Source organism: Hippichthys cyanospilos, chromosome 12 (genome assembly GCF_059441005.1).
Source record: "Hippichthys cyanospilos isolate Australia breed blue-spotted pipefish chromosome 12, RoL_Hcya_1.0, whole genome shotgun sequence".
In the NCBI taxonomy this organism is placed as follows: Eukaryota; Metazoa; Chordata; class Actinopteri; order Syngnathiformes; family Syngnathidae; genus Hippichthys; species Hippichthys cyanospilos.
Genome location: NC_142380.1, coordinates 19,294,583 through 19,321,412, shown reverse-complemented (window position 1 = coordinate 19,321,412; position 26,830 = coordinate 19,294,583). Strand labels below are relative to the sequence as shown.

At 40.3% G+C, this 26,830-nt stretch overlaps 1 protein-coding gene across 5 annotated transcripts in view; it reads left to right on the top strand.

Moving 5' to 3' along the window:
* The window catches only part of agla (amylo-alpha-1,6-glucosidase and 4-alpha-glucanotransferase a), a 107,036-nt gene that overhangs the window by 70,095 nt on the left and 10,111 nt on the right, over positions 1 to 26,830 (top strand). For 3 of the 5 annotated variants that reach the window (XM_088428892.1, XM_088428894.1, XM_088428893.1), the window contains exons 20-30: positions 5,929 to 6,063; positions 8,435 to 8,565; positions 9,973 to 10,109; positions 10,237 to 10,370; positions 10,478 to 10,653; positions 10,751 to 10,853; positions 10,962 to 11,085; positions 17,239 to 17,337; positions 17,457 to 17,589; positions 24,002 to 24,137; positions 25,150 to 25,262. In XM_088428892.1, coding sequence (XP_088285018.1) covers positions 5,929 to 6,063; positions 8,435 to 8,565; positions 9,973 to 10,109; positions 10,237 to 10,370; positions 10,478 to 10,653; positions 10,751 to 10,853; positions 10,962 to 11,085; positions 17,239 to 17,337; positions 17,457 to 17,589; positions 24,002 to 24,137; positions 25,150 to 25,262 — 1,421 coding nt within the window. The remainder of the gene's footprint in view (positions 1 to 5,928; positions 6,064 to 8,434; positions 8,566 to 9,972; positions 10,110 to 10,236; positions 10,371 to 10,477; positions 10,654 to 10,750; positions 10,854 to 10,961; positions 11,086 to 17,238; positions 17,338 to 17,456; positions 17,590 to 24,001; positions 24,138 to 25,149; positions 25,263 to 26,830) is intronic. The other 2 variants (XM_088428895.1, XM_088428896.1) reach the window with 1 other exon arrangement.

The window sequence follows — 26,830 nt, the reverse complement described above, 5'->3', positions numbered from 1 at the left end:
TCAGAACCTTGCGCACCTCTTCTGGTGTCACCATGAGAGGAGGGTCCCGTGCACACTCCAGCATTCTCCTCTGTTGATCAAGATTCTTAGCGTCATCACCCAGCATTCTTCCCTGCTGATCAGGATTCTTAGCCTCAAAGCGGGCGTAAAATGTGTTCAGTTCATTTGTCTGTATGGCTTGGCTGCATATGATTGTGCTGGTCTGTCAATAGTCCGTGATGTGCTGAAGTCCTTCCCACATGCGTCAAGGTTCAGTTGTGGCGTAATAGCCCTCCAGTTTCTGCCTGTACTGTCTCTTGGCCTCCCTGATAGCTCTACTCAGCTCATATCTTGCCTTTTTGTAGTCCTCAGTGGTGCCCGAAACAAAAGCAGATGCACGTGTACGTAATTTGGCCCTCAAATCAGTTTATCCAGGGCTTTTGGTTGGGATATACTCTGACACGTTTAGTACTTGTAGCTGTCTCTATGCATGTGCTAATGTAGCTGGTGACTGCGTAAGCATACTCTTTCTAATCTACGGTGTCAGAAGCTTCACACACGGCTGCGGTTTTGAACACATCCCATTTTGTGCAATCAAAGCAGTCCCGAAGAACTAAATAAGTTTCAGGATCCCAAAAGTATTCTTTCCTTTCTCTGTGTCTCTCATGTCGCTCGTATGCGGGATTTACTTATTGCGGGGCGGGTCCGGTGTCAGAGAAATCTCAGAAAAGAAGACTAGGACAAGCCTAGCTGCTTAAACAGCAAAAAGAGTAACTCAGACCAGCCAAGATTGACTTTTCTATGCCGGGCATAGGGAAAAAAGCTTGGGCAAATGTAACTCGTGGGTCTTCCAACGCTAGTTTTCCCTGCCCAGCCGTCCCCCCCTGGCTTTTATTGAGCAAAAGCATAGCAGATTACAAGACACAACGAAAGAGCCAGCCGGGCGCCACCGGCAGCTGGGCCAAGGTCCCGGCTCACACTTCCGTGCGTCAACAGCTCTATCTAAGGACAGGGTCAAGATGAACTAGGATTGCATAAATGGGTAACAATGAACTAAGCACATAATGATAACAACCTAATATATGATTCCCTTCACATCCGGTCCCCAATAACCGCGAAAAATGATGGATCACTGTAATCAGTAGATGATGAAGAGCATTACGATGGACTTTTTTTTAATGGACAAGCCAGCTAGCACGTCCCTGTGAAACTGTCAACAAACAAGTTGGAGTCAAAGCGAACAGGAGCCAGACGGACCTACAGCCATGTGAAATAATATGAATCAACACAGGCGTACGTGCAATATGTGACATGTGATTCCTTACCTTGAAGCAAATCTCCATGTCAGCTGTGAATAATACAAATTCAACGTCAGTTCCAGGGTCTCTTTCTTTATTGGGTCTATGTGTCTACTTTTAATTGAATGTGTTCTTTGAAAAATTAAGAGCAAGGTGTGTCACAACATTTTTCCTTTATTTACAATGAGAGTAGACCCAGCCACCTCGGAGAGAATAGCGAATTGTTTGAATAAAGTTTTTTTTTTAAACAAAAAAAGGTAAAAGTTTTGAACTGCCTTTTGATTAATAATGTACCGTGATAATGTATTGCAAGCATAAAATAATCAATGGCTCTCAAAGTAGTCACTCCTAACATTTAATTATTACCTATGACACATCATGGACACATATGTGACTAATAAGTCTGGAACATGATAAAGATATCACCACAAATTTCCACTTTAATGCTTGTTCATTTGGATTGAAACCTAAATCAAATATAACGAATGAAATATAAAAACTAAGATGAGAATATGATTGCGTTTTTCATTGCAAATCCTGTCTCCCTGTGCAATAATGCAGGCAGATTTTTGGGGAGACTTCCTGCAATACTGACGTGTTACTGAGAAAAAAAATAAATAAATATAAAACTGTTGAACCATTAAAATGTCACCACCACCCAGCTATACCAAATGGCAAATCAGGTTTTATTTACACAAATATTTTAAATCAAATTTTCTATTGTCATAATTTGACATTAAATGCCACACACCCACACCTCGCAACATTACAACACGCAAAAAATAATTAGTTGTAAATTAAATGGAAACACTTTTGGGGGTTGAGGCCAAAGAACAATTTTTGCCCAATTTCATCTGTTGAGATGTTAACCTTCCTCAGATTTTTAGAGTTCAAATCCCAGATGATTTCCTTACCTCCTTCCTTACCTTAACATTTGTGAAAGTTTCAGGTCAATATCTTATTCTTGAGGTACTGTTCCCCATGGACAGTACCTTAAAGCAGCTAAAGCGGAAATGTGGCAAAGAGGAGAGGCTTGCACACTAGGGTAAAAGCTAGGGCTACCAGGCCACTGGTACCTAGCTTGCTGCGAGCTAATGTCCGCCCCCTTTTGGAATAAGATTGACGAGCTGAGAACCCGGACTGGCATTCATTATGAGATCAGAGACTGTTGTGTTTTCACTTTCACTGAAACCTGTTTGAAGAAGGATAAGGGACTCTGCAATCAAGCTGGAAACACACCATTTTTCCGAGGACAGTTCGCATCCAGTAAACGCAGAGGTGGTGGTGTCTGTGTTTACGTGAGTTAACTATGGTGCTCCGATGCACAATGTGTTGCGAAAGACTGTACTCCAGACATTTTACTGCTGATGATGAAATGCAGTCCCTTCTAGCTGCCTTTTTGAGTTAAGCACTGTTTTTGTAACAGCTGTTTATATACCACCACGAGCTAACACTGCTTGCATGCTAGGCCAGGTGCAGGACATCATCAGCAAACACGAGACCAAACAGTTGGACGCTGTATTCATCAAACCGAGGAACTTCTACCACTGTGACCTCACAACTGTTCATTCTTAGTACCATCAGCACGTAAGCTTTCCGACGAAGGAAGATAACATCCTGGACCAAATGTATAGCAATGTGATAGGTGCTTACATTGCTTTGCCAAGATCTCATTTTGGGAGGGCTGACCACATCTCCATATTCCTGTATCCCACCTACAGAAAACTTCTCAGCGTCTCGGAATGATGAAACTGATTTAGTGCTTTAAGACTGCTTTTGTTGTACAAACTGGGACAAGTTCAGAACCGCAGCCGTGAGGGAAGCCATTGTAGATTTAGATTAATATGCATCTGCAGTTACAAGCAACATTAGCACATGCATAGAGATAGTTACAACTACTAAGCATCTCAGAATATACCCCAACCAAAAGCCCTGGATAAACAGTGATGTGAGGGCCAAACAAAGTGCATGCGCATCTGCTTTTGTCTCAGGTACCACTGAGGAATACAAAAAGGGCAGATATGACCTGAGTAGCGCCATCGGAGAGGCCAAGAAAGAGTACAGGCAGAAGCTGGAGGGTTATTACTCCACTCCTAACTCTTGACGCATGTGGAAAGGACTTCAACACATCACAGACAGACAGACTCACTCCAATAACAATGAAGTGCTTTGAGAGGATTGCCACGTCTCATATCAAAAAACCATTCCCGACACCGTGGACACTATACAGTTTGCATATCGTCAGAACCGGTCCACTGACTATGCAGTCAACACGGCCATCTACACAGCCCTCACGCTCTTCAAGGGCAGGTACACATATGTAAGAATGCTCTTCAATGATTACAGCTCAGTATTTAACACAGTCATTCCTGACAAACTGACAGATAAACTCATTGTACTTGGTCTGGCACCCCGCCTCTCCAACTGGGTACTAAACGTTCTCACAGGCACACTACATTCAGTCCACAACCACACATCCAGCATCAGAACTGTAAGCACAGGGACACCACAGGTCTGTTTGCTGAGCCCTTTGCTTTACACAATCTTCACTTTTAATTGCTTCGTCTCCCAGATGAACACCAGTGTAATTAAGTATGCGGATGACACCACTGTAAAGTCATCAGGCTGAGCACTGGTGGGGTCGGGACAGCATATGGGAAAAACGTGGCGACCTTGTGGCCTGGTGTCAGCAAAAATCTCCACCTCAATGCAGACCCAAGGTGGCAGATTGAGCCTCACAAACCCCAACTATTCATCAATGGGACAGAGGTGGAGATGGTGAAAACTAGGTTTGTCCCGATACCGATACTGGTATCGGTACTCGCACCGATATCAGCGTATTTTAAGTACTCGTACTTGTACTCGTACTCGCCACCGCACCCGATACTACTACGTCATCAACAGACTGCTGTGCTATGTGCGACGCGCAATGGATTCAGAGCGAACGTTTTGAGGGGGGGGGGGGGGGGGGGGGGGAATGGGCAGCCAAACAGGTGGGCACGGTGTGTGTGTTTGTCTAATGCCGCGTCAGATAGAGCGCGACAACGCGCGTCGTTTACGTTCGACGTGAGTCGTTTTGTGAGTGCGAGTCGCTAAATGCTCGTTAGCTTAGCACAGTAACTATGGTTCAACAGCCAAGCTGTTAAAAAAAGAAGCAAACACTGCACATATAGCAGTTGTGCCGAGTTCTCCCTTCCACCATTATACAAGCCAGGTCAGTGCTCTTGCTTGGCTCCGTTTTTGTATTGAAAGCTCAGCTGACCATGTTGGGTAGCTCCAGGTGACCGCAAAGCAGCCGCCATGATTCATTCCTGGCCCGTGTGTGAACGTTCCCAAAGCCGATTGGTTGTTGCTACGCCAAACGCGACAGAAGTAATAGATTTTGAGATGTATGCTTATGTTATATGTGACAATATTTGCCTCAGGAATAGTGGAGTAGAAGTAGAAATAGAAGTATTGGCGTTTGGAAATATGTTGAAGTTGTGAAAGTAAATTGTCGAAGCAGTGCCATGTTTCTTCAGGAAACGTTATTAAAAAAATAATTTTTAAAAATTGCAATTTTAAAGCCGTTGTTATGGTATTATTAAGTACTCGTATCGGAACTCGATATCGACACGTACTTAAATGCCAGTACTCGTACTCGGTAGGCAAAAAAAAATTGGTATCGGAACATCCCTAGTGAAAACCTTCAAATTCCTCAGCACCTGCATCAGCGAGGATCTCACCTGGTCCCAGAACGCCCGACATACAGATCATCAAAAAGTCCCAGCAGATCTGTACTTTTCAAGGAGTCTGAAGAAATTTGGCATGCCAGCTAAGATTCTCAACGACTTCTATAGATGTACATTCAAAGTGTCCTCACCACCTCCATGATAGTCTGTTATGGCAACCGTACAGCACAAGACAGGAAGGCTCTCCACCGCGTGATCAAGACCTCACAGCGCATCTTTGTAACAGCCTTCCTCTCTCTGCAGGACATTTACCACAAAAGGGTTCTGACACACAATCTCATCAAGGACAATACACACCTACAACTCAATCTGTTGAAACTGCTGCCATCAGTGATACTCTACAGGAGCCATAGGGCCAGGACTATGAGGCTGGCTAACACCTTCTACCCACAGGCCATCAGCATTCTGAATGAATCCCTCACGCACTAATTTGATCCATCACCAGTCACTTTATCACATGCACACATGCACCTTACTACTCTTGCACACTGCAGTAATGCTGCTAACTACATAATATTTTACATCCTCATATGTATATGATTTCTTCCATTCCATTTCCATCTACTCCATAATATGTTCAGAATGTGAGTCGACAGTATTCTCATATCAGTGCCTCATTATAATTGCCTTTATAGCCCTATTACTGTTTTTATTGCCTACTATGGTCCATCATTACTTGCTCTGTTGTGTGTAATGTATGTTTGCTTGGAGGAGTGAACAGAATATGAATATATATATATATATATATATATATATATATATATATATATATATATATATATATATATATATATAGAGAGAGAGAGAGAGAGAGAGAGAGAGAGAGAGAGAGAGAGAGAGAGAGAGAGAGAGATTTTATTTAAACAGGGCTCTAAAGTGCAGTATATCACAAGATGCTCTACATTCTCTCTTCCTTGTAGGGTTAGTTTGGACCCGAAAGCCCAGAAGTTGGTTGGGGCACTCCGTTATTTTCTGTCCCAGTTCAGCCTAAAATACAGAAAAGGCAGTATAGTAGATGAAAACCCGTCGGAAGCCCTGAAGATCCCTTTGGCACAGTGAGTCCACGTGTGTGTGTGTATATGGATATATATACATATATATTAATATATATATATATATATATATATATATATATATGGTTTTCCAGCTAGTATCATTAGCAATAATGTAATACAATGTATTATCTTAAGATGTAACATATTACAAGATGTAAGGTATCTCCTGCAATGTACCTTATGCCATATGGAAACTGTTCTTCAAGTTAGAGCAAATGTTTAGTCAACAGACAGCTGCTTAAGCCGTTACTTTACTAAGTGGATAACATTGTTAGTCTTGCTGCAGATAGCAAATGCTCATCAAGGTTGCGAACATTTGCAAAATGTTCACCAACAGTTTTAATTTTAGTTCTTGTTCAAAATTTTCTTGCCAGAGTACAAGAGCAGCACAAGTGAATGTCTTGCTGACGTTTAGCCAACGTTTACGACCTTGAACAAACTATGATGAGATTAACAGAGATGCTACATTTTCAAATATTCGCCAATGTTCACTCCTCAGTAGGATAGGAGCTTCACAGATATTGTCAAATATTTGAGTTTCTAGAAAGGTACTTGAATGTGGTATTAGAAGGGATGTCATGTGCATATTTTTTGGCACCCATGTCTGAGTCTTTGGTTTAAAAGGTATTCTAATTTATTTAGTATGGATGGGAGATAATCTTTCACAACAGATCCCGTGAGATAAACCTAACCCTAACGTATTGAGATTTCTCATCTCGGTGTAGCTCATGATACATTTTCTTCTGATTATTTTATTTTGGGTTTTGTGTGGCTTGTTGACTCAGGGGTGCAATAGAGAGACCTGAGGTTGATGGATAAATGGGAGTGCTACACTTATGCATAAGGCGGTGGTATGCACCTAAATGCGAAAGAAAGCAAAACAGAAAGAGAAAGATCACAATGGCCTTCCACATCATTTTATGTGGCCCGCTAATAGTTTCTGGCTAAAATACAAAATTTTCAAAATGTATAAACGTGTGCTGATCATACTTTAAACTTACTTGACTTCATAGTCAAAACAGCCCTCCGACAGAAACTATAACCACTCTATGGCCCATGCTAAAAATGAGTTTGACAACCCTGATATACTGTAGGTCAATCCATCAAATCATTGCCAATTGCTTTTACAAACACTCGAATTGAACGCAATGTTTTTATTTTGTTTTTTCATTGTTTTAGCTCTAAATTTGACTATACACATATTTACATACTGCACACGCTACAATATGCATGGGTCAATCTCAGCCAAGTTTTGTTTGATTTGATTCCTTTTCGTACTAAAACTCTTCAGGGATTTTTAGCATAAAATAAGAAAATACATGAATGATAGCGCGGCGAATCAGTGGTTGGCACGTCTGCCTCACAGTTCAGGGAGCTAAGTTCAAATCCACCTCGCTCCAGCCTTCCCGTGTGGAGTTTGTACGTTCTCCCCGAGCACTCCGGCTTCCTCCCACACTACAAAAAGATGCATGACAGGTGTATTGTACATACTGTACATACTGAATTGTCCTTGAGTGTGATTGGTTGCATGAATGGTTGGTCATCTCTGTGTTCCCTGCAATTGGCTGGCAACCAGTTGGTGGTGTCCCCGAAGTTAGCTGGGATAGACACCAACAAGCCTGTGGCCCTCGTCAGGATAAGCGGCTAAAGAAAATGCATGGGTGTATGAATGATAGCCATATTTATTATTATTATTATTTTTTTATATGATTTATATTATTAAAATGCCAACTTTTGAGCACAGTACATATCACAATACATAAGTGTAAGACGCTAATTAAAAAAATGATCATAAAACAACATTTGACAATGCCACACAGCTGCATAGTTTGTGGGTACATGTTTGACCTCTCAACTACACAGCACATTATTGAGATATGATCCAATTAATTTTAAAGTGAGGAAGAAGTCTAAAATATTTTACACTCATTGAACTTGTATTTTAAGTTACAAAGCTGGGAGTGAGCACAATTGCTCACCTCAATGTCACTCTCTCACCTCCCATGCTGTTCAGTTAGGTGGCTTTGTATGACGATACAGGTTTAGGCTTTTGTAGAAGTATCTTTTGGCTTACCCTGAGTGTCACATCAATGAAGAAGAGATTTTGTCCTAGGTTGGCTGAAAACAATGTGAACTGCCTGATTTTCAATCAACTGATCTGCTCGAAGCACTTTTGTTTTTATTATTAGTAATAGTAGTAGTAATAGAGTTGGATTAGTAACAGTCGTAATTTATTGACTGTAGTGGACTCAATTTATATTTACTCAAGTTAAATAAAACTGCTTCAAATAGTTTATCTTATTGGGTTTTATCTTTTATAGCATCATTCTGTTGTACAGTAATGACTATCTTAAGTGAAACTCTCACCTAGGCTGATGTCAAAGCTAACACTAGCAGACATGAATGTCCTGCTATTTCGCTGCGATTCAGAAGAACAAGAGGATGGTGGAGGATGTTACAGTATTCCAGGATGGGGAACCTTCAAATACGCAGGGCTCCAAGGTAAGTGATATTGGACTATATTGAACTTTTAAAAATGGGAAAACGTGACCTGCGCGATCAAAACAAACATGGTGGACTAAGTTGAAAAACATGTTAGTAAGTGGTCATATTTTGCTAAAAGACTAAATGGACAATAATTCATATTTTAGTTTCCAAAAACTAGGGTTGGGAATCTTTGACTGTGTCATGATTTGATTTCGATTTTGGGGTCTCTGATTCAAAATGATTTGATTCAATCAAAAATGATCCCTGCTTTAAATTCTAGATGTGCAAAGAGTCATCATGTAACTTGAGTGTGCTTTGCAAGACAGTAAAAAAAGGGAAAACGTTTTTTTTTTTTTTTTTTTTTTTTACATTTACTAAGTTTTGATTTAGAAGGAACATGCCTTTTTCCCCCAAAAAAACATGAGGACAATCACTGTTCTTTGAAGCTAGATATAAATGATATAGCTATTCTAATGAGATTTAACCCAAATTTAAAAAAAAGGTAGAACAAGATACATTGTCATTTCCAAGGAAATTGCAGTTCCAAAATATGTGTTGTGTTGTGAAAAAAAATAAAAAAAAATATTAAAAATAAATAAAATAAAATAAATAAAAAATACTAATATTTCCCAGTACATTTATGACGAATCAGGGATGTAAATATTGAGCAGCGAAATTGTATGAGCTTCGTGAAAGTAGCATCAAAGCAGCAATTGGCTGAGGATGAAAATATTTTTTACAAGTGAGCAGCGAAATTGTATGAGCTTCGTGAAAGTAGCATCAAAGTAGCAATTGGCTGAGGCAGTTCAAGAGTGTGTGTCATATCAAGAGTATAAACCAGGAAATCAATGTGAGAATGAGATTGGTTAAGGCAGCAGAGTCACCTCGAGAGAACCCCCCGCTGCAGGCTGCAATTGTTTCGTGTAAAACAAATGTTTAGCGACACCCCTACAAAAAAAAACAAGCAAAAGATAAACATTGAGTCTAGGAGACGTCGTTGATTTGAAATTATGCATCCCACGGCAAAAATCATGCGTCAGGGACGCAGGCAAACGAGAGCACTGAATATAGACGTCACCTGGTCGCTCCTTTCCTTTCACCTTGCTCTCAACCTGCTTAGAAAACATTTGGACAAAGTGTTCCACAGCCTCAAAATACAGTTCATATTGATCCAAACAATATCATGTATGATGTTCCTTATATAATGACTGCCTTTAAAGCAAATTTATGTGAAGCTTGTCTTGTGTAGTCTCTAGGTTTCCAGTGCAATTTACATGCATACTCGTGAATACCAGAGTAATATTATCTAAGTGTAAGTATACTGTATATAAAATAAAGTCTTTATTAGTAATGTAAATTGACAAGTAAAAAAAAAAAAAAAAGCAGTACCCTATTCTGAATATTGTGGTTATGTCTATGCAGGTCTGATGTCAGTTTTGGCTGATATACGTGTCAACAATGACCTGGGCCATCCAGTATGTTCTAATCTCAGACAAGGCGACTGGCTAATGGAATATATTTCCAATAGACTCATACAGAGAGAAGGACCTCTGGCACAGGTAAATTCAACAGCCTGAAAGGGTATTTGTATATGTGTGAACATGAGCTACTATGATATTTAAAAAAATGCTCCCTATGAAACTATCTGGGTGAAATAACTTTAAATTCATAATTTTATATTGGCAGGTTGGCCAATGGCTGGAGGCCATGTTTACTTATCTGAAACACATCCCACGTTATCTCATTCCCTCTTACTTTGATGCTATCCTTGTGTCAACGTTTACCACAGCCCTGGATGCAACTTACAAACTCATGTCAAGGTAGTTGTTTTGTAGCTAGGTAACTTTGAACACAGTCCTTTTTACTTGACGAGTAATCGAAGAAAAACTAACTTTGCTGAGTAAATGTTTTGCTTATTTTAATTCAGTTTCATTCAAAGTGGCTCAAGCTTTGTGCGACACGTGGCATTGGGTTCACTTCAGATGTGTGGAGTTGGACGCTTCTCTGCTCTTCCTCCTCTTTCAACAAAACTTGATAACGTTCCGTACTGCATCAGCCCAATAACTGGCCAAAAGGAGCAATGCTGTGTGACAATTGCTGCAGGTCCCCAACTAACTAAAGCTTTTTTATTTCTCTATGTAAACAAAAATATATGTTATGGCTACTCCTAATTAGTACTAATTAAAATGTATTCTTTCAGGTCTTCCTCATTTCTCTACTGGAATTTTTCGTTGCTGGGGCAGAGACACTTTTATTGCTCTCAGAGGATTGATGCTGCTCACTGGGAGGCACACTGAAGCCCGGTATGCTACTTTGTCTTTGTGCTTGTGCGATGCTTTTATTTGATGATACTACTTCTTAATTGGTTACAATTACTAAACAATAAATGTGGCCCTCTGCTGTGTCCTCAGAAACATCATCTTGGCCTTTGCAGGGACATTACGCCATGCTTTAATCCCAAACCTGCTGGGAGAGGGTCGTTTTGCCAGATTCAATTGTCGTGATGCTGTGTGGTGGTGGCTGCAGTGTCTTCAGGTAGGGTGAAACTAGAATGTAAATACTGTATTTAAAAAAAAAAAAAAAGCATACTGCAAAAGTTCATAAGGGATTTAAATATCTACAAATACCAAATGTTAAAAATAACTTCACCTTAGAATAAAAAAAAAACATGTAAACAAACCCAATCAATCAATCAAATTTTATTTGTATAGCCCTGAATCACCGAAGTCTCAAAGGGCTTCACAGGTGAAAAGAGGTCATGTCGAGACTTCTTTTGAAAAAAGAAGTCGTACGGAGACATCTTTTCGTTATAGATACACAACAGCATCCTCTGCTCAAAGCTCCCAGAAGGGAAAGGGAAAACTCAAAACCCAAATTTGGGGAAAACAGAAACCTTCCGCAGAGACCACAGGTGGGAGGAGTCCCCGTCTGGGCTCAACAGGTCGAAGTGGATGCTGCGTGTACCAAATACAGACAAATACAGATACACAGAATCGGGTGAATTTTAGCGATACTGCAAAGGTGAAAAACGCTGTTCTCGTCGTGTTCCTAATATGTGTTTGAAAAGAGAGAGTTGAGTCAAATATCACGCCGAGGTTTTTTGCAAAACTGCTTTGGGCAATAGTTGAGTTATCCAGGTTCGAAGTGGTATTCTTAATCAAGTGCTGATGATGAGCAGGGCCAATAAACATCTCTGTTATTGTTATAGTTGGAAGACATCCATTGATTAATCTCGGCAAATCAGGCCTCCATTTTACTGCACTTGCACGGATCTGTTATTTCTAAAGGCATGTATAGTTGGGTATCATCAGCATTGCAATGAAAACTAATAGCATGTTTACGTATAATATTGCCAAGAAGGATCATGTAGATCAGGGGTCTCAAACTCCAGCTGATGAGCTAATAATTTGATTCAGGTGAGTTAATGACAGACACATCAAAAACCTGCAGGATTGCAGCCCTCGAGGACTGGAGTTTGAGACCCCTGATGTAGATGTTAAACAGTAAAGGACCCAAGTACTGACCCCTGCGAGACACCACATGAAACTGAGAAAGATTCAGAGATCGCATTGCCATAAGAGACACCATGCGTCCTTCCCAAGATGTAAGATCTGTACCAAGAAAGTGCTGATCCCGAGATACCAACACATGATGCAAGATGTTCTATAAGAACATGATGATCAATAGTGTCAAATGCGGCACTTTGGTCAAGCAATAATAATATTGATGAGATGTTGGAATCCATGGTGAAGAAGATCATTCGTCACTTTTACAAGGGCTCTCTCAGTTGAGTGGTTGGCCCTAAATCCTGACTGAAAGAGTTCAAATGTACTGTTATCAATCATCTAATCGCTAAGCTGTTGTGCTACAACTTTCTCAAGAATTTTCGCAATAAATAGAAGATGTGACATTGGTCTACAATTCGAGAGATTTTCAGGATCGAAGTGAGGTTTCTGAAGTAATGGTTGAATGACAGCCATCTTAAAAGCTTCAGGCACAATGCCAAAGGATAGCGACAAATTGATAATATTCAAGGTAGATGATCCTAAGATCAGGAATAAGTCTTTAACAAGTTTGCCTGGAAGTAGGTCAAGCATGCAGGACGTCGTCTTTGCTGCATTAACCAGGTGTGTAAGACAATCCAGGGATACTAAATCAAACCGAGACAGGGTAACCAGACTTTCATGAACCTGATTGTCCGAACAAGCATCAGCAATCACAGCCGAGGGGGTAAGTGGCGCTGCCTTATTTATTTCGTCCCTTATTAGCTGAATCCGCTGAGTAAAGAATCGTATGAAATTGTGTGCTGAATGGAGGGAACTATGATTAATCTGCTGCTGTTGCGTTAGCTTTGCTACCGTATCAAATATCTTGGGTTGTTTTTATTAAGACCAATAATTTTGGAAAAGTAATTTGTGTTTGCTAGCTAAGAGCCTCTTTATATTTCAGCAAGCTATCGCACCAGGCCTGACGGAAAACCTCGAGTTTAGTTGTTTGCCATTTACGCTCAAGTTCTCTACTTAACAATTTAAACATACGCGTTTCATCCGTAAACCACGGAGTATGCCGCTTTGGACGAGTTTTAAGTTTCAACCGCGCTATGGAGTTTAGGGAATTTAAAAGAACCGTATTAAAATCGTTTGTGAGCCTATTGACTGAACCAGTGAAAGACGGAAAGGCAGCTGTTGCGAAAGGCAGTAGTTTAGAAAGTGCAGCTGTGGTTGAGGAGTTAATATCACGGCTCTTAAAGCCTTGGTTGTGGACAATAAGACCTCACTGAGCTAGGACTTCAAATGTTATAAGATAATGATCAGACATAGCGTTAGTATACGGCAAAATTGTGACATTTGAGGCAGCTAGGCCACAGGTTAACACTAAATCTAAAATATTGCTATTCCAGTTTATCGCTGCTTCTATCATTTGTGTAAAACCTAATGCATCGATTATTGCTTGAAATGCTACAGTAAGTGGCTCCAACGGGGAGGTCATCTGAATATGGAAGTCACCTATCATTAATATATTATCCATATGAGTTATTAAATCAGCCATAAATTCAGGGAATTCATCTAAGAATCCAGAATATGGACCGGGAGAACGGTAAATAACTATACTCCATAGAATGGTGGTGAGGAGCTCTATCGCATAACAAGAGCCTTAAATGTCCTGGTGTGATTAGTGCTTGTGCTAAGATTAAGACCAGATTCTGAAATTAGGGTGACCCCCCCCCCCCTTTTTTTTTTTTTTTTACAAAGACGAGCAACGTGTGAGCCCAGAAAGTTTGTGGGAGAGGCCTCATTTAGTGGCAAAAATTCATTTGGTTTTAACCAGGTTTCTTCGGAGTCCTTCATATTAATCTTATAAATACTACCAACTTTAAGTTAGTAGTATTAATATTAATAAGATTTTGATGCCTGGGTCTCAGTTTCTATTTTGAATAATTAAAAGCTCGTTGCAATGTTAGTAATGTGGTAATCAGGTTGTACTATGTCACTAATCCGACCGGTTGAGGAAGCATGGCTACGTTCATTATTTAGCACCACCTCAGCAGAAATCTTATCAGTAGGGGATTCAGCAGGTGATGAAACAGTGTGTGGATTGCAGTGACCTAGCCTAAGTATACTATGTGTGTTGTAACTGTCCAGCCTAGTGCCAGTTAACTCTAGCCTTAACGACTCCACACCCCTTCTAGCAGGTTCATTACTCACCTGCGACCCGGCATATTCTGATGTGAGAAATCATGGAAGGCTCAGACAGTAATCTCATGTTTTAGTTATAGAATTCCTATACCTATAACAATAATTTAAAAAGTGCCTGTTTTGCTCTTGCTTTTTCTTAAAGTGATTTCTTTAGCACTATATGCTCGACAAATTAAAAAATGTTAAACATACCCAGAATACTCAACACATAGTGTAAAATCCTAGCTCCTGAATTGTTATCACAATATCTGTGTCAATTTTGGTCATTTTTCCCACATTCCTCATATACTGGCACTCCTGTGCTTTAAAACAGTACCCTGACATAGTTACGTAATACCACGATTGCTGCCAGTTAGCGCACAGACGTGAATACAAAGCGAATTGCATTGTCCTTCTAATCCAGGGGTAGGGAACTCCAGTTCCTCGAGAGCCATATCCTACCTGTTTTTCATTGTCTCACATTCAACGCACCTGATTGAAATTATCAGGATCGTTATCAGGCTTCCACAGGGCTTTCTGATGAGCTGATTATTTGAACCACGTGTGAAAAGTGAGGGGGACGTCGAAAATAGGCATGATGTGGCTCTCGAGGAACCGGAGTTCCCTACCACTGTTCTAATCCAATGCTGGGTTAAACTCTCAGAGCCGGCATTACGAACTAGAATTGCTGTAAAATTTTCATTATTGATATTATTGAAATGAATGGAGAAAGAAAAAAAAGACCGCATATGTGGTGTCAAAACATGCGTCTTGGTCGGACTATTTAATTTAAACTATTGCATCTGCTTCTCTAAATGCACACAAAAACTCCCAATAAAATGAATAGAGGAAGAAAAAAAAGGCTGCTGCTAATAAGCGCATGGACGTTAAGTAGCCTACTGGACGTCTATGTTGCTAAGTGAGACAAAAAGAACAATACTAAAAACAATATTTAGAAACAACTATAATAAATAAAAACAACTAAAACCAATTTAACTGGACGTAATTGGACGTCTGTTGCTAAGTGAGACAAAAAGAACAACACGTTCTAAAAACAGTATTTAGCATCCAATTAAATAATAAAAACAACTAAAACCAATTTAAGAAGTTAAAAAAAAATAATGCATTGAAATTAAAAATGCCACCACACATTAATTTATAAATGCTTGCAAACGGGAACTAGGATTTTACACCATGTCCATGTTGATTTTGGTCAGTTTGTCCTCAGATGGAGGAATACGACACTTGTAAGTTTCTCCTAAAATGGAACAGTACGTTCTTCTTTCAAATCCAGAGAAGATACATTTGGAAAATCAAGTAAAATTTTGCTAAATCACGTTATAGTGACTTATTTGCACACTTTGTGTGTGCTTTTTTTTCCGTTAGGTTGATTACAAATTAGTGATTTTTTCCTAGCGTTAACCCACCTACCAACCTCACCATGCATGTGATGGTAATCTTTGACAATTTCCTAAGTACACCAAATATTCTCACTCCTATGGCCTCCACATGTGGTAGCCATCTTGGAAAATTGATTAGGTATGCCACAGATTTTCAGCCCCTCTCTCCATCCCAGGTGGCAACTCTCTTGGTCAATTTATTAGGTGCACCAGATATTCCCCAAATGTAAATAATACAGCATATACTTTTTTCCCCCAAAACAAATGGCTAAAAGTATGGGTGTGTCCTTTAAACAGTAACTTAAAGATTAGATTTTTGTTTTGTTGTTTTACACCATTCGAGGAATATTGGTCTGTCAGCCACAAAAGCCGAGTTTTGATGCACAGATGCACACTTTTAGGCCATATTCTTACTTACAATAATTATCGTAACAGGACAAGCCAGAGGACTGTTTGCAGCCAATGCCTGTTGCTGCTGAGCAGCTCATATCTCTGAAAATGATGAACTTATGCTACATTATAGTGCAGGTCGAATGATCTTATAGGGCTTACTACATACTTTTTTACGTATCATGTGTATGAGGATACAAGTCTATCATAAATATCTGATCTCCTATAATCTCAAGACAAAATATGTACCTCTGTACATCAACGTGATTATTTTCTATGAAAATTTTTCATCAAAGGTAAAATGACTAAAATAGGACCAATCCTTCTATTTTCTTTCCAATGATACCTGTTTTTTAAGATTGACCAAGTAGTTCCTGAGATTTAAGGGTTCTACAAAGCTGGCCACACCCCTTTTTACCGAAAATGTACCGATTAAAATGGCCGTAGCTCTCAGACCCATGCTCAAGTTGACCTATAATTTAAAATTTTGTGTTGCACCATCACGAAGTACATCAATTTTTTATATCAAAATTGGCATGGACGACTGGTGCTGAAAAGTTTTGTTGTTTTAATTTTTTGTATGATTACATACGTCAAACGTCAAACATTTTAATTCAAACGAATAGCTGAGAAGATTGACGTTTTAATGACTATTTTGTTATTACTGTTGTAGACCTCTGTCTGTTTAGATCGTTTGTCATTAAAAAGGAAAACATTACTGTAAGTGATTGTACATTTCAGAAACTTGCAAATTAATGTGTTCTTAATGACCAACAGTATATTTTAAATACACTCATTGGTGGCACTTCTCTGGAGGCGAACGTTTGCTATGGCTACGGACAATGGTGAATGCAGCACCTCCTGCTGTCCGTAATGAAAAATGGTCTAAATCTTACACACTGTCCCTTTAAGGGGAAATTTCAATCTTCACTACTGTATGTTTTTTTGTGTTGTACACCACACAGAGTACCAGATCACACACACGTTGGTATGCAAAAAAGTAAAGGATAGCCCAATGTAGGAAAGGCCATCAGACAATTCTTCTGCAGTACAACAGCTTGCATTTTCAAGTATTACATGCAGTTGATAGGACAGTTTATTAAAACATGTTACCTAATTCACCGGAGGCATTCATGTTTTCAACTGGATCGCGTGGTTTGCCAACCCCACGCCCCCTTTTCTGGTTATACATTTCAATTCTTTATTATTCAATTACTTTTCAGGATTACGTCTGCCATGTTCCCCAAGGGCATTGTATCCTCCAGTCTCCTGTTACACGCATGTACCCAACTGATGATAGTGAGCCTTGCATACCAGAAGTGGTAAGTGACTTCATATGTTAAAGCTGGACACATCTTAAAGTTACTATAATTAAAAAGTATTTGAATTTGACTGCTTTCAACCACCCTGAAATATAAACATTTTGTAATTTTGTATTGAGATATACAGTGTTTATGTACAGGAGCAACCTCTATTTGATGTGATCCAAGAGATTCTACAGCGCCACCTCCAGGGAATTTCCTTTAGAGAGCGAAATGCTGGACACAAGATAGACATGAACATGAGAGACGAAGGTGCGTCCAAGTGTGGATGTCTGTTTTTGAAGAGTATTACCGTTCACCTCATAGGTTTTTTTTTTTTTGTTTTTCATAAATTCTGTGGTTTATATGATGAATTAGTTTCACAGTCTGCCCATTTTCTGCCTCTCTCCTACCTGTCAGACTCCAACCCAATCAGCCAATCACTCACCCACTATATCCTGCCCCTTTCTGCCAGATTATTTTTCTTATGTTTTCTAGCCTTCCTTCTCTGTCTGACCCGCCTGCTTTCGACCCTGCCTGCCCCGAAAAACTGAACTTTTGCTTGCCTGGTAGGAAGACATGTTCTACCTACTCAACCAAGATTCTGCTTGCCCCAAACTGATTGGAGTTCTTGTCCTGGATCTGCTCAGTTTTTCTGTCCCCTGTCTCCAATAAACCAATTGTTCAGTACTGTTGCCTGCCTCTTGGGTCCTGTCTCTGATTGGGTTAATACAATCTGGTCAGTCATAGACACAGCATGCAGTCCGTCCGCTTTGGACCGCCTTGGTAGAATGAAGTAAGTGTTGGACCAGCAGTCACACCATCTAGCGAAGATCACGGAGAAGCTACTGGCCATCACCATAATGCTAGTTCAGGCAGCTGCTCTTTTATCTCCAGATCCCCCACTTTCCCCTCAGCTGTCTTTCCCTGGTTCTCCTGAACCCTGGCTTTTCATCCCAGAATGTTATGTTGAAATCCCAAAACACAGGAGGCTTTTTTAGTAAACTCTTCCCTTCTGTTCTTCCTTCAACTCATTTGCATCTAAACAGGCTAGGATAACCTTTACCATTAATGATCTGACGGGACTGGCCCAGTTTTGGGAGCTACTGAATGGAGTAGGCAATCACCTGCATGCGCTGGGTTGAGCAGTGCCAGTGCCGAGTTGAGTCGGGGTCTCCTAGCCTTCCAGCAGTGCGACAGAACGGTGGAAGATTAATCCACTGGCCTCTAAACCGGAGCCAATATGAGTCATTGGAATTTCCCCACCCTAGTTGACGCTATCCCGCACGGACAGGGTGATTGCCCTGGCTACCCAAATCAATATCCATTACAACATCGACAACAGACTAGTGACAGCGGGAGGAGTCTCATTTGTGGGTACATTAGCCCCTTTCACACCAAAACAGTCCAAGAACTATGAGTTCCTGGTCGTGGGGTAGGAAGTTCCTGGTCTTCGGCCCATCCATTTGCGTTCTGACCGAGGGACAGCGGAGGGGGTAGCATTGAAATTGGATTGATGACGTGAGGTGGGGGTGGGGGGTGGGGGGGGGGGGGGGGTCATTCCCCCTCCTGTCACTAAAAAGTTGAATGACTAAAGAAACTGCCACACTCTGCATGAGAACGGAGCCAAATTAGTTTTTTCTTTATTTGCAGCGGTTAACTTAGTACTCATCAAATCAAAAAATTCATATACATTATTCAAGCTGTGCAATCTGTAAACTTGAGAAGGGTAAGGAAAAAGCTTCTCGGATTACCTAAGGTTAAAACCGTGATTTCTAATCCTGCTGTCTTCCTACTAAATAGCAGAAAACGACAGGACCAATGGGTAGTCAAATTTTTTTTACCCTTTCACGTCAGTCTCCTCTGCCACACCACTCTCTCTCTTTCAAGCACGTCACTCAAATGTGTTAAGAACGCATCTATTCAAAAACAGAAAATGAATGTAAATAAATGAAAACACCATACATACTAAGTAACACGTTATACAATCTATCCAAACTACGAGTCACTGTCAGTGTGTGCACTTTTCCACTTTGAGCGAGTGCTTGCACTAACAGATATCTGCGGGGGTGGTTGAGTGTTTTTGGAAGCTTCCATCGTGGAGAGCTTGCCAGAGGAGACAAAAACGCTTGGTTAAGGCGGGAGCCAGTTGGAACGATTTCCGTGTGTCCCCTTTGACATGCATAGCTTTCAGGGCAGTGCATGCCACGGACTGAGCTCTGGCTATCAGCTGTTGTAAGTCTGCTTCGGTGGTTACTGGCTCCGTGATTCGGCTTTTCCGTGATCCAATGCCCCAATGCCAGTTTGCTTCCACAACGAGAAGTAGAAGGGGAGCGAAGTGGCGTTGCCGACGCGTTTGCCAATGCCCGCTTTTGGCTGGGCAGGCTGGTGTTTCAGTGTCTCTTGGCATGTTTTTTATGACAAAAATCTATAAAAAAGAATACACGGACTGAGCACTAAATGTAGCGTGTTTCTGATCCAGATCACCAGAAAGTAAATTTCCTTCTGTCGGTGTTCTGTCCATGTGTTTTTTAATGTTTTTTTTTTAAGCTCCGCCTCACAAACGTGTTAGCCAATGATGGGCATTCCAGTCAGCGACTCGCCTTTTCTAGTAGTTGAAGCAAATTGGAGATGGATGTCCTATTCTCTGTCAATACGCAGCAGTCTGTTCCAGAACACCCATCCACCTATCAATTTTCTCTCATTCCACGATTTCAAAATATTAAACTGGCCACAGTAAACACGTAGCATAATGGCGGCTGCTGATACCAAAACAACACACCCCCAAGTTCAACCAACCAATCAGCGTTAGCACAGTTAGCACAGCAAGCTACCTGGGTACAGAGGTTCCAACCTTTGTCACAACTATAAACTGAAAAGGGTAGAGGCTTAGCGGAACTTTCCCTGCCTGGACTGATTTTTGTTGTGAACAGAAAAGGGAACTGAAGCTTTCTGGGTACAACGGAAGAGTTGCTGAAGTGTGAAATGGGCTATAGTTGCCCTAGATCTACTGAGAAGCCTCAAAAACAGTATTTCTTCTTCACCCATTCTCCAGATTCAGATCTTGACCAACAATTCATTATGAAGTACATGGTTATGTTGGGGTCCACACAGTCCAGTCCCAGCAGTCCTTGAAAGATAGGCAACTTCATGTGAGCCTACTTTTCACACCAGCTGTCTTTCCAGCTTAATCCAATTATGGCATTGGTACAGTAACTGTGAGTTGCTGGGAGTCAAGTTAGTCCTGGACAATTGGTGTCATCGGCTAGAAGGGACCAAGTTCTCATTTCTCGTGTGGACAAACGACATGAACTGCTACCACTACCAAAAGCGTTAACTCATGCCAAGCACTGTGATCTCTATTTTTTATGAGATTCAACGTCACCCTGTCTTACCACGCAGGGTCCCGTAATCCCAAACCAAATGCCCAAACCAGACAATATCAGAAAGAAGATAATCCAAACAATCTGATCTTATCCTGACATCTCCTTGTATGGTCACCACGTTGACCTGGGATGTCAAGGAGAGAGCTTCTGGAGAGAAGACCAGCCCAAGCACCTGACCCTATCCCCAAAGTATGTACATATGGATGTTCATTGCAGAATGCCATCTGTTCAGAGGTACTTCTGTGGGTTTTTAACCCCCCTGTAGGGTGCTTTGCACTACATCACCCGATGCGTGTTCCCCCAAACTTCCACGTCAGATTGAAACCGGTCGCTGAGAGCACCCTGGCTCGCCTCCCCCTCTGACCCTTCTCATTGACGGGGCACAAGTCTTCATGATGAGGTGGCAGCTGCCTTCCCCACCATTGGGGTAGGAGCATCCAGTACCGGACCTGGGTTCCCTTCTGCCTGAATATAGACCAGATCAACCCCCCACTTTTTCACCATCTCATGGAGCATCCTGCCTTCGAACCGTCCTACCATCAGTCTAGAATCCCCGGTCTTTGTTCTTTCCTCCTGCACGGTTGGTCTCTTGTGGATGTCGGGGAATGGCATGTGAGGGGGGTGTTCTGTCACAATCTGGCAGTTCCAGCCAGTTCGTTCTCTCTCACGTACCTTTCAGACCTTATTCCATTCAATAAGCCTAATCACCACCAGCTGCAAACAATCACCTACTCAATGTCTAAGTCTGCCTGTCCTGCCCTTTTCTTCCAAATTATTTTCCATGTTGAGGAGCGGGGAAACCCAGATTTTGCTCTCCCCAGCCACTTCGTCCAGCTCCTCCCGAATGAATGGATGAATGGAACGTTCTTGTGTTCTTCTCGGACTGACACCCTGGCATTCAACCCTATCTACCACTGACAACCCAAACTTCTGCTTGCCCGTAGACCCGCTCTTTCTGCCTGACCAGGATTCTGCCTGCCCCTGATTGGACAATATCATAAAGCATTAACAAACAGATAACATTTAACCACATTCAGCAGAGCATGTTTGTATGTTTGTGTATATATATATATATATATATATATATATATATATATATATATATATATATATATATATATATATATATATATATATATATATATGTATATATATATATATATATATATATATATATATATATATATATGTATGTATGTATGTATGTATGTATGTACTGTATATATATGTATGTATGTATGTACTGTATATATATGTATGTATGTATGTATATATATGTATATATGTATGTATATATATGTATATGTATGTATGTATATATATGTATATGTATGTGTATATGTATGTATATATATATATATATATATATATATATATATATATATATATATATATATAATATATATATATATATATATATATATATGTATATGTATATACAGTGGGCCGCCGTGTTAAGAACTTAATCCGTTCAGCGGCTACGCTCGTAACTTGAACTGCTCGTATGACGGGCAATCCAAACCTATGTTAATTAGTGAATGCGTGCAACGCATGCAAAAACCTTAGGTAAAAACATCACGACTTTATACACATATTAAAAATGAGTAACATAATCTACTGTACAGTTAAATTAAATAACATATACAAAGGAAAAATGACATTTACCTTTGGGGCGAAGTGACTTGAGCTGGGTGGAGGCGGAGGGGAGCAGAGACCAACCCGCAGAATTTATTTATTTATTTTCTTAAACAAGAACTTTTCTCAAACTAGAACATATCACCGGCGATTTCCTTCTCTTTAATCCATAATAGAAGAAGCCTCTCAATTTTGTTGTCGATCGAGGTCCGTCCCCCGGCAAGGAAAGTCTTGCCCTTAGAAGATTGCCGAGCGGTTACGGCCATACTCACGGGCAAGGTTAACCATGCGTGCACCTCCTTTGTATTTTTTTTTTTTATTATCTCCTGCTTCGTTTCTATTGTCATCATCCTCTCACTTCTTCCTTTACCGCCACTAGCAATTTTAGCAGCCATGTCTAACAGATAAAGTTTGCAAAGTCTTAACAACATTCCTTCCTTCCGTTTTTGACTGATTTTCTCTCCTTCCTTCCGTCCCAACCAGCTGTGCCATCAAGCTAGATAAAGGCGTTCGGCCAATAGCATAACGGCATTTCTGTGATTGACATGACGCCGGCCAATAGCATCTCCGTGACTGACTCCGTGACTTACACCGTGACTGAGACAGTGACTGTGACATTGTAAGAGCAATAGCGTTTGACGATGGTGTGATAAGCGTCATATTCTAAATTAGTTGACGTAGCAAAGTTAAAATAAATGTTCGTACACAATGGCCGGCATGTCATATTGTTCGTAAGACAGAAGGTTTGTGCGTAAGTGGGGAATAAAAAATTCCGCGGTCCACGCTCGTAAGTCGAAATGTTCGTAAAAGAGGGTGTTCGTAAACCGGGGGCCGACTGTATATATATATATATATATATATATATATATATATATATATATATATATATATATATATATATATATATATATATATATATTATAATGTGGACACTAACAACATTTGCAACCAAATGTTTTAAGAATTTAAAAGCAAAGGAAAGAAGTAAAAAAATAAATGTTTGGCAAGCCATTCTCTGTGTTCATAACTGGCATTGGGGTGCCAAAAATTGGGAAAACATTCCTCCATCCATTTTCTACAGCCACTTTGGGCAGTCGGTGGATGACACCCTGAGCTGGTTGCCAGCCACTTGCAGGGCACACAGAGATGAGCAATCATTCATACACCCAATCACATTTAACGATAATTTAGTATGTCCAATAGACCTGCCATGCTTGTTTTTGGAGTGTAGAAGGAAGCCGGAAGCCAGGAAGGCCGGAGGCAGCTGGAATTGAACTCCGTCCCTGAACTGTGAGGCGGATGTGCTAACCGCTGCCCCACCTGTTGGACTGGGGTGCATGGCTCGGTGGTAGAGTAGTCGTCTCCCAGCTGAGAGATTGTGGGTTCGATCCCCAGACCATCAAGACCATGTCGAAGTGTCCTTGTGCAAGACACTGAACCCCCAGTTGATGCTGCGGCATCAGTAGGTGAATGACTAGTTAGTGTAAATCGCTTTGAGTACCCAAGGTAGAAAAGCGTTATATAAGTCCAAGTCCATTTACCCACCGAGCCTACTCACCGAGCCGCTCATTGAGAAAACAGTTTAACAAAAAGAAGGCATTATAGAAAGCTTTAGCAACCCAACCATTAGTGGCAACATCTTAATACATTCTTTTTCCTTCTAGGGTTCAATGTGGACGTTAAGGTTGATTCTGAAACAGGCTTTGTCCATGGAGGAAACCGTTTTAACTGTGGCACCTGGATGGATAAAATGGGGGAGAGTGATAGAGCAAGAAACAAAGGCATACCCGCTACTCCCAGGTAACATAGAAATACCAGTCACACATTAATTTGCTTAAATGGGTGGGTATGAGACCACTTATTTTTACAATTCTGAAAATGACAAAATGTTTATCTTTGCGGGTTACTCTATATATTTTATATTTGCTACATATTTATGTATTTTATATATTGCTGGCATTGGGCTACAATGATAGAGCAAGAAACAAAGGCATACCCGCTACTCCCAGGTAACATAGAAATACCGGTCACACATAAATTTCCTTAAATGGGTGGCTATGAGACCACTTTTTTTTTTACAATTCTGAAAATGACAAAATGTTTATCTTTGCTGGTTACTCTATATATTTTATATTTGCTACATATTTGTGTATTTTATATATTGCTGGCATTGGGCTAAAACATTAACAATCATACGCTATGATCCACACAAATGTAGGGATGTTTTTGTTTATTGGACAATCAAAGCGCTGAAAATGAGTTACTCTATGATACAATACAATGCTAATGATTGAACAAATTTGCCATTTTTGGGGTCTTGTGAAAATTGAGGATTTGGGGGATTCCAGGATTCTGGAATGAAGTTTAACAGATGGGTGATGCCATAGGTCAACAACCCAAAAGACAGAAGTAAATCCATAATTGGAAAAAAAACACAGCATTATTTTCTGAAGTGGCCCAGTTAAAGTCCTGGTCTGAAGGTGATGGAGATACCATGACATGACCTTGATCTTTAAATTGTTTGCCGTTATTGATCAGTTCATTGATTTGAGTCATTGATGAACTCCCGCTGTGTTTTCAAGGGTTATATACTGTTCCTATAACATACTATGGCACAGACACTATAAATACATTTTTACATTTTGCATTATTACATTTTACAGTGATTGCAGATTAAACAAATACTTTTCAATAAACACCTCCATTTCCGTTTCTCCGTTGTTTGAGTTAACAATTGCAAAACATCTTACAGAATTACTAATGTGATTTAAAGATGCAATGTGATTATTTATTTATTTTTTATTTTTTTCAGAGATGGAGCAGCTGTGGAGATAATTGGTCTCAGCAAGTCAACTATCCGATGGATTGTGGAACTACATGCCAAAGGGCTGTTTCCATATGAAGGGGCCAAAGTACAAAAAAATGGTATAAAGCACACAAAAAATAAATATCTATATATATTTTTGCCCAATTATGTTTAATTACTTTGACAGAATGTTTTCATATTGCATTTTTGCATGGTTTTGAAGTTGTTTTTTTTACAATATCAACACAATATTTGTTAGTATACAGTAGTTTACCTCGAAAGGACTCTGTTTGAAGCCTTACTTTGAGTTACTGTTTATCATCCTATTAAAATTGAATCTTATTGAAATCAAAGTATCTTCAGAGCAGGTAAACACAATAACAGAGAAATGAACAAGTAATAGTCATATCAACAAGTGCAGGGCTCATTTAAAATATGACAATAGTAACTATAAATGTTGATTGGATTCTTGAATGGTTATTATTCTGGAGTGAAAAGTTAAAAAAAAAGTTTTCAGACTGATCATAAATGAAAAATTACTTGTCCGCATGAGTGTGATGGGTGAAACTGAGATCTGGAGTGCAGGACAAAGGCCAGGTCTGCCTCTATGGCAGTAGTATGGATGCGCAAGATGTCTTGTGAGAGGTCAATAGCCGTGTCCTCACACTGCTCTTATTTAAGTTCATAACTGAGAATGTCTTCTCACAGAAATACGTCGACCCGAACAAGCTTAGCATTTTCTTACCAAATGCTTGAACCTCTCGGACTTGTCCTTATCCAGCTGTCTGTAAAAGTTGTATAATATTGCTGCTGTGAGATTAAACTAGCTTCAAGATGTTTCAGTTTCTCGCTGCGTTCATTACCTGTGATCTTGCCATATAAGTCAGCATGTTTTGTTTGGTAATGTCGCTTCACATTGAACTCTTTAAAAACAGCCACTGTCTCTTTACAAATGAGGCAGTTGTAACGTATTTCAGTGAAGAAATAGTCCAATTTCCACTCATCCTTGAACCGTCGGCCATCGCAGTCAACGTTCCTCATTTTGTTGATTGTCGCCATTTTAGAAAATGAGGGGCTCATACAGTCAGTTAATCATATACTAATTTGCTGTTCCTAATTGAGCCTATAGATGGCAGCACTCAGCCCACGCAGGTAACAGTGCTGCTGCCCAAGGTATTAATTCTCCATGCGGGCCAGACGTTATTGATTTTATGACGGATGCTGCGGGCCGGATGGAAATTGACCACAGGCCGCATTTGGCCCCCGGCCAGTCTTTGCACATGTTTGTCCTAAAGTTTCAGCCCAAAAAGTCAATACCCCTACGTTTTTGTAAGGTCTTGTCTACACCTAATCAGGGCTATTTATTGTGTCTGAATAAAGTGCCGCACCTGAAAAAAACGATATAGATGAGAGTTCGGCAAGTCAAATTTTCTTGCAAGCTCAGGTAAGGACTTGAAGGTCCCTCGGTTATACAGATCTTTAAATTTGGTTATACCTTTATCGGGCCAAGTCCAGAATGTTGTATCTGTGCAGGAGGGCAGGAATAAATGGTTGTTTATCAAGGGGGCGAGGTGAAGACCCCTGTACTTCCATAATGGAGATTGGGTTGCCCAGTGTCACACTTAAGTCTGTCTTTTTTTGGGGAAAATTGTTTAGAGGAACATTGCGTAGAATAGAGTTCAGCGTA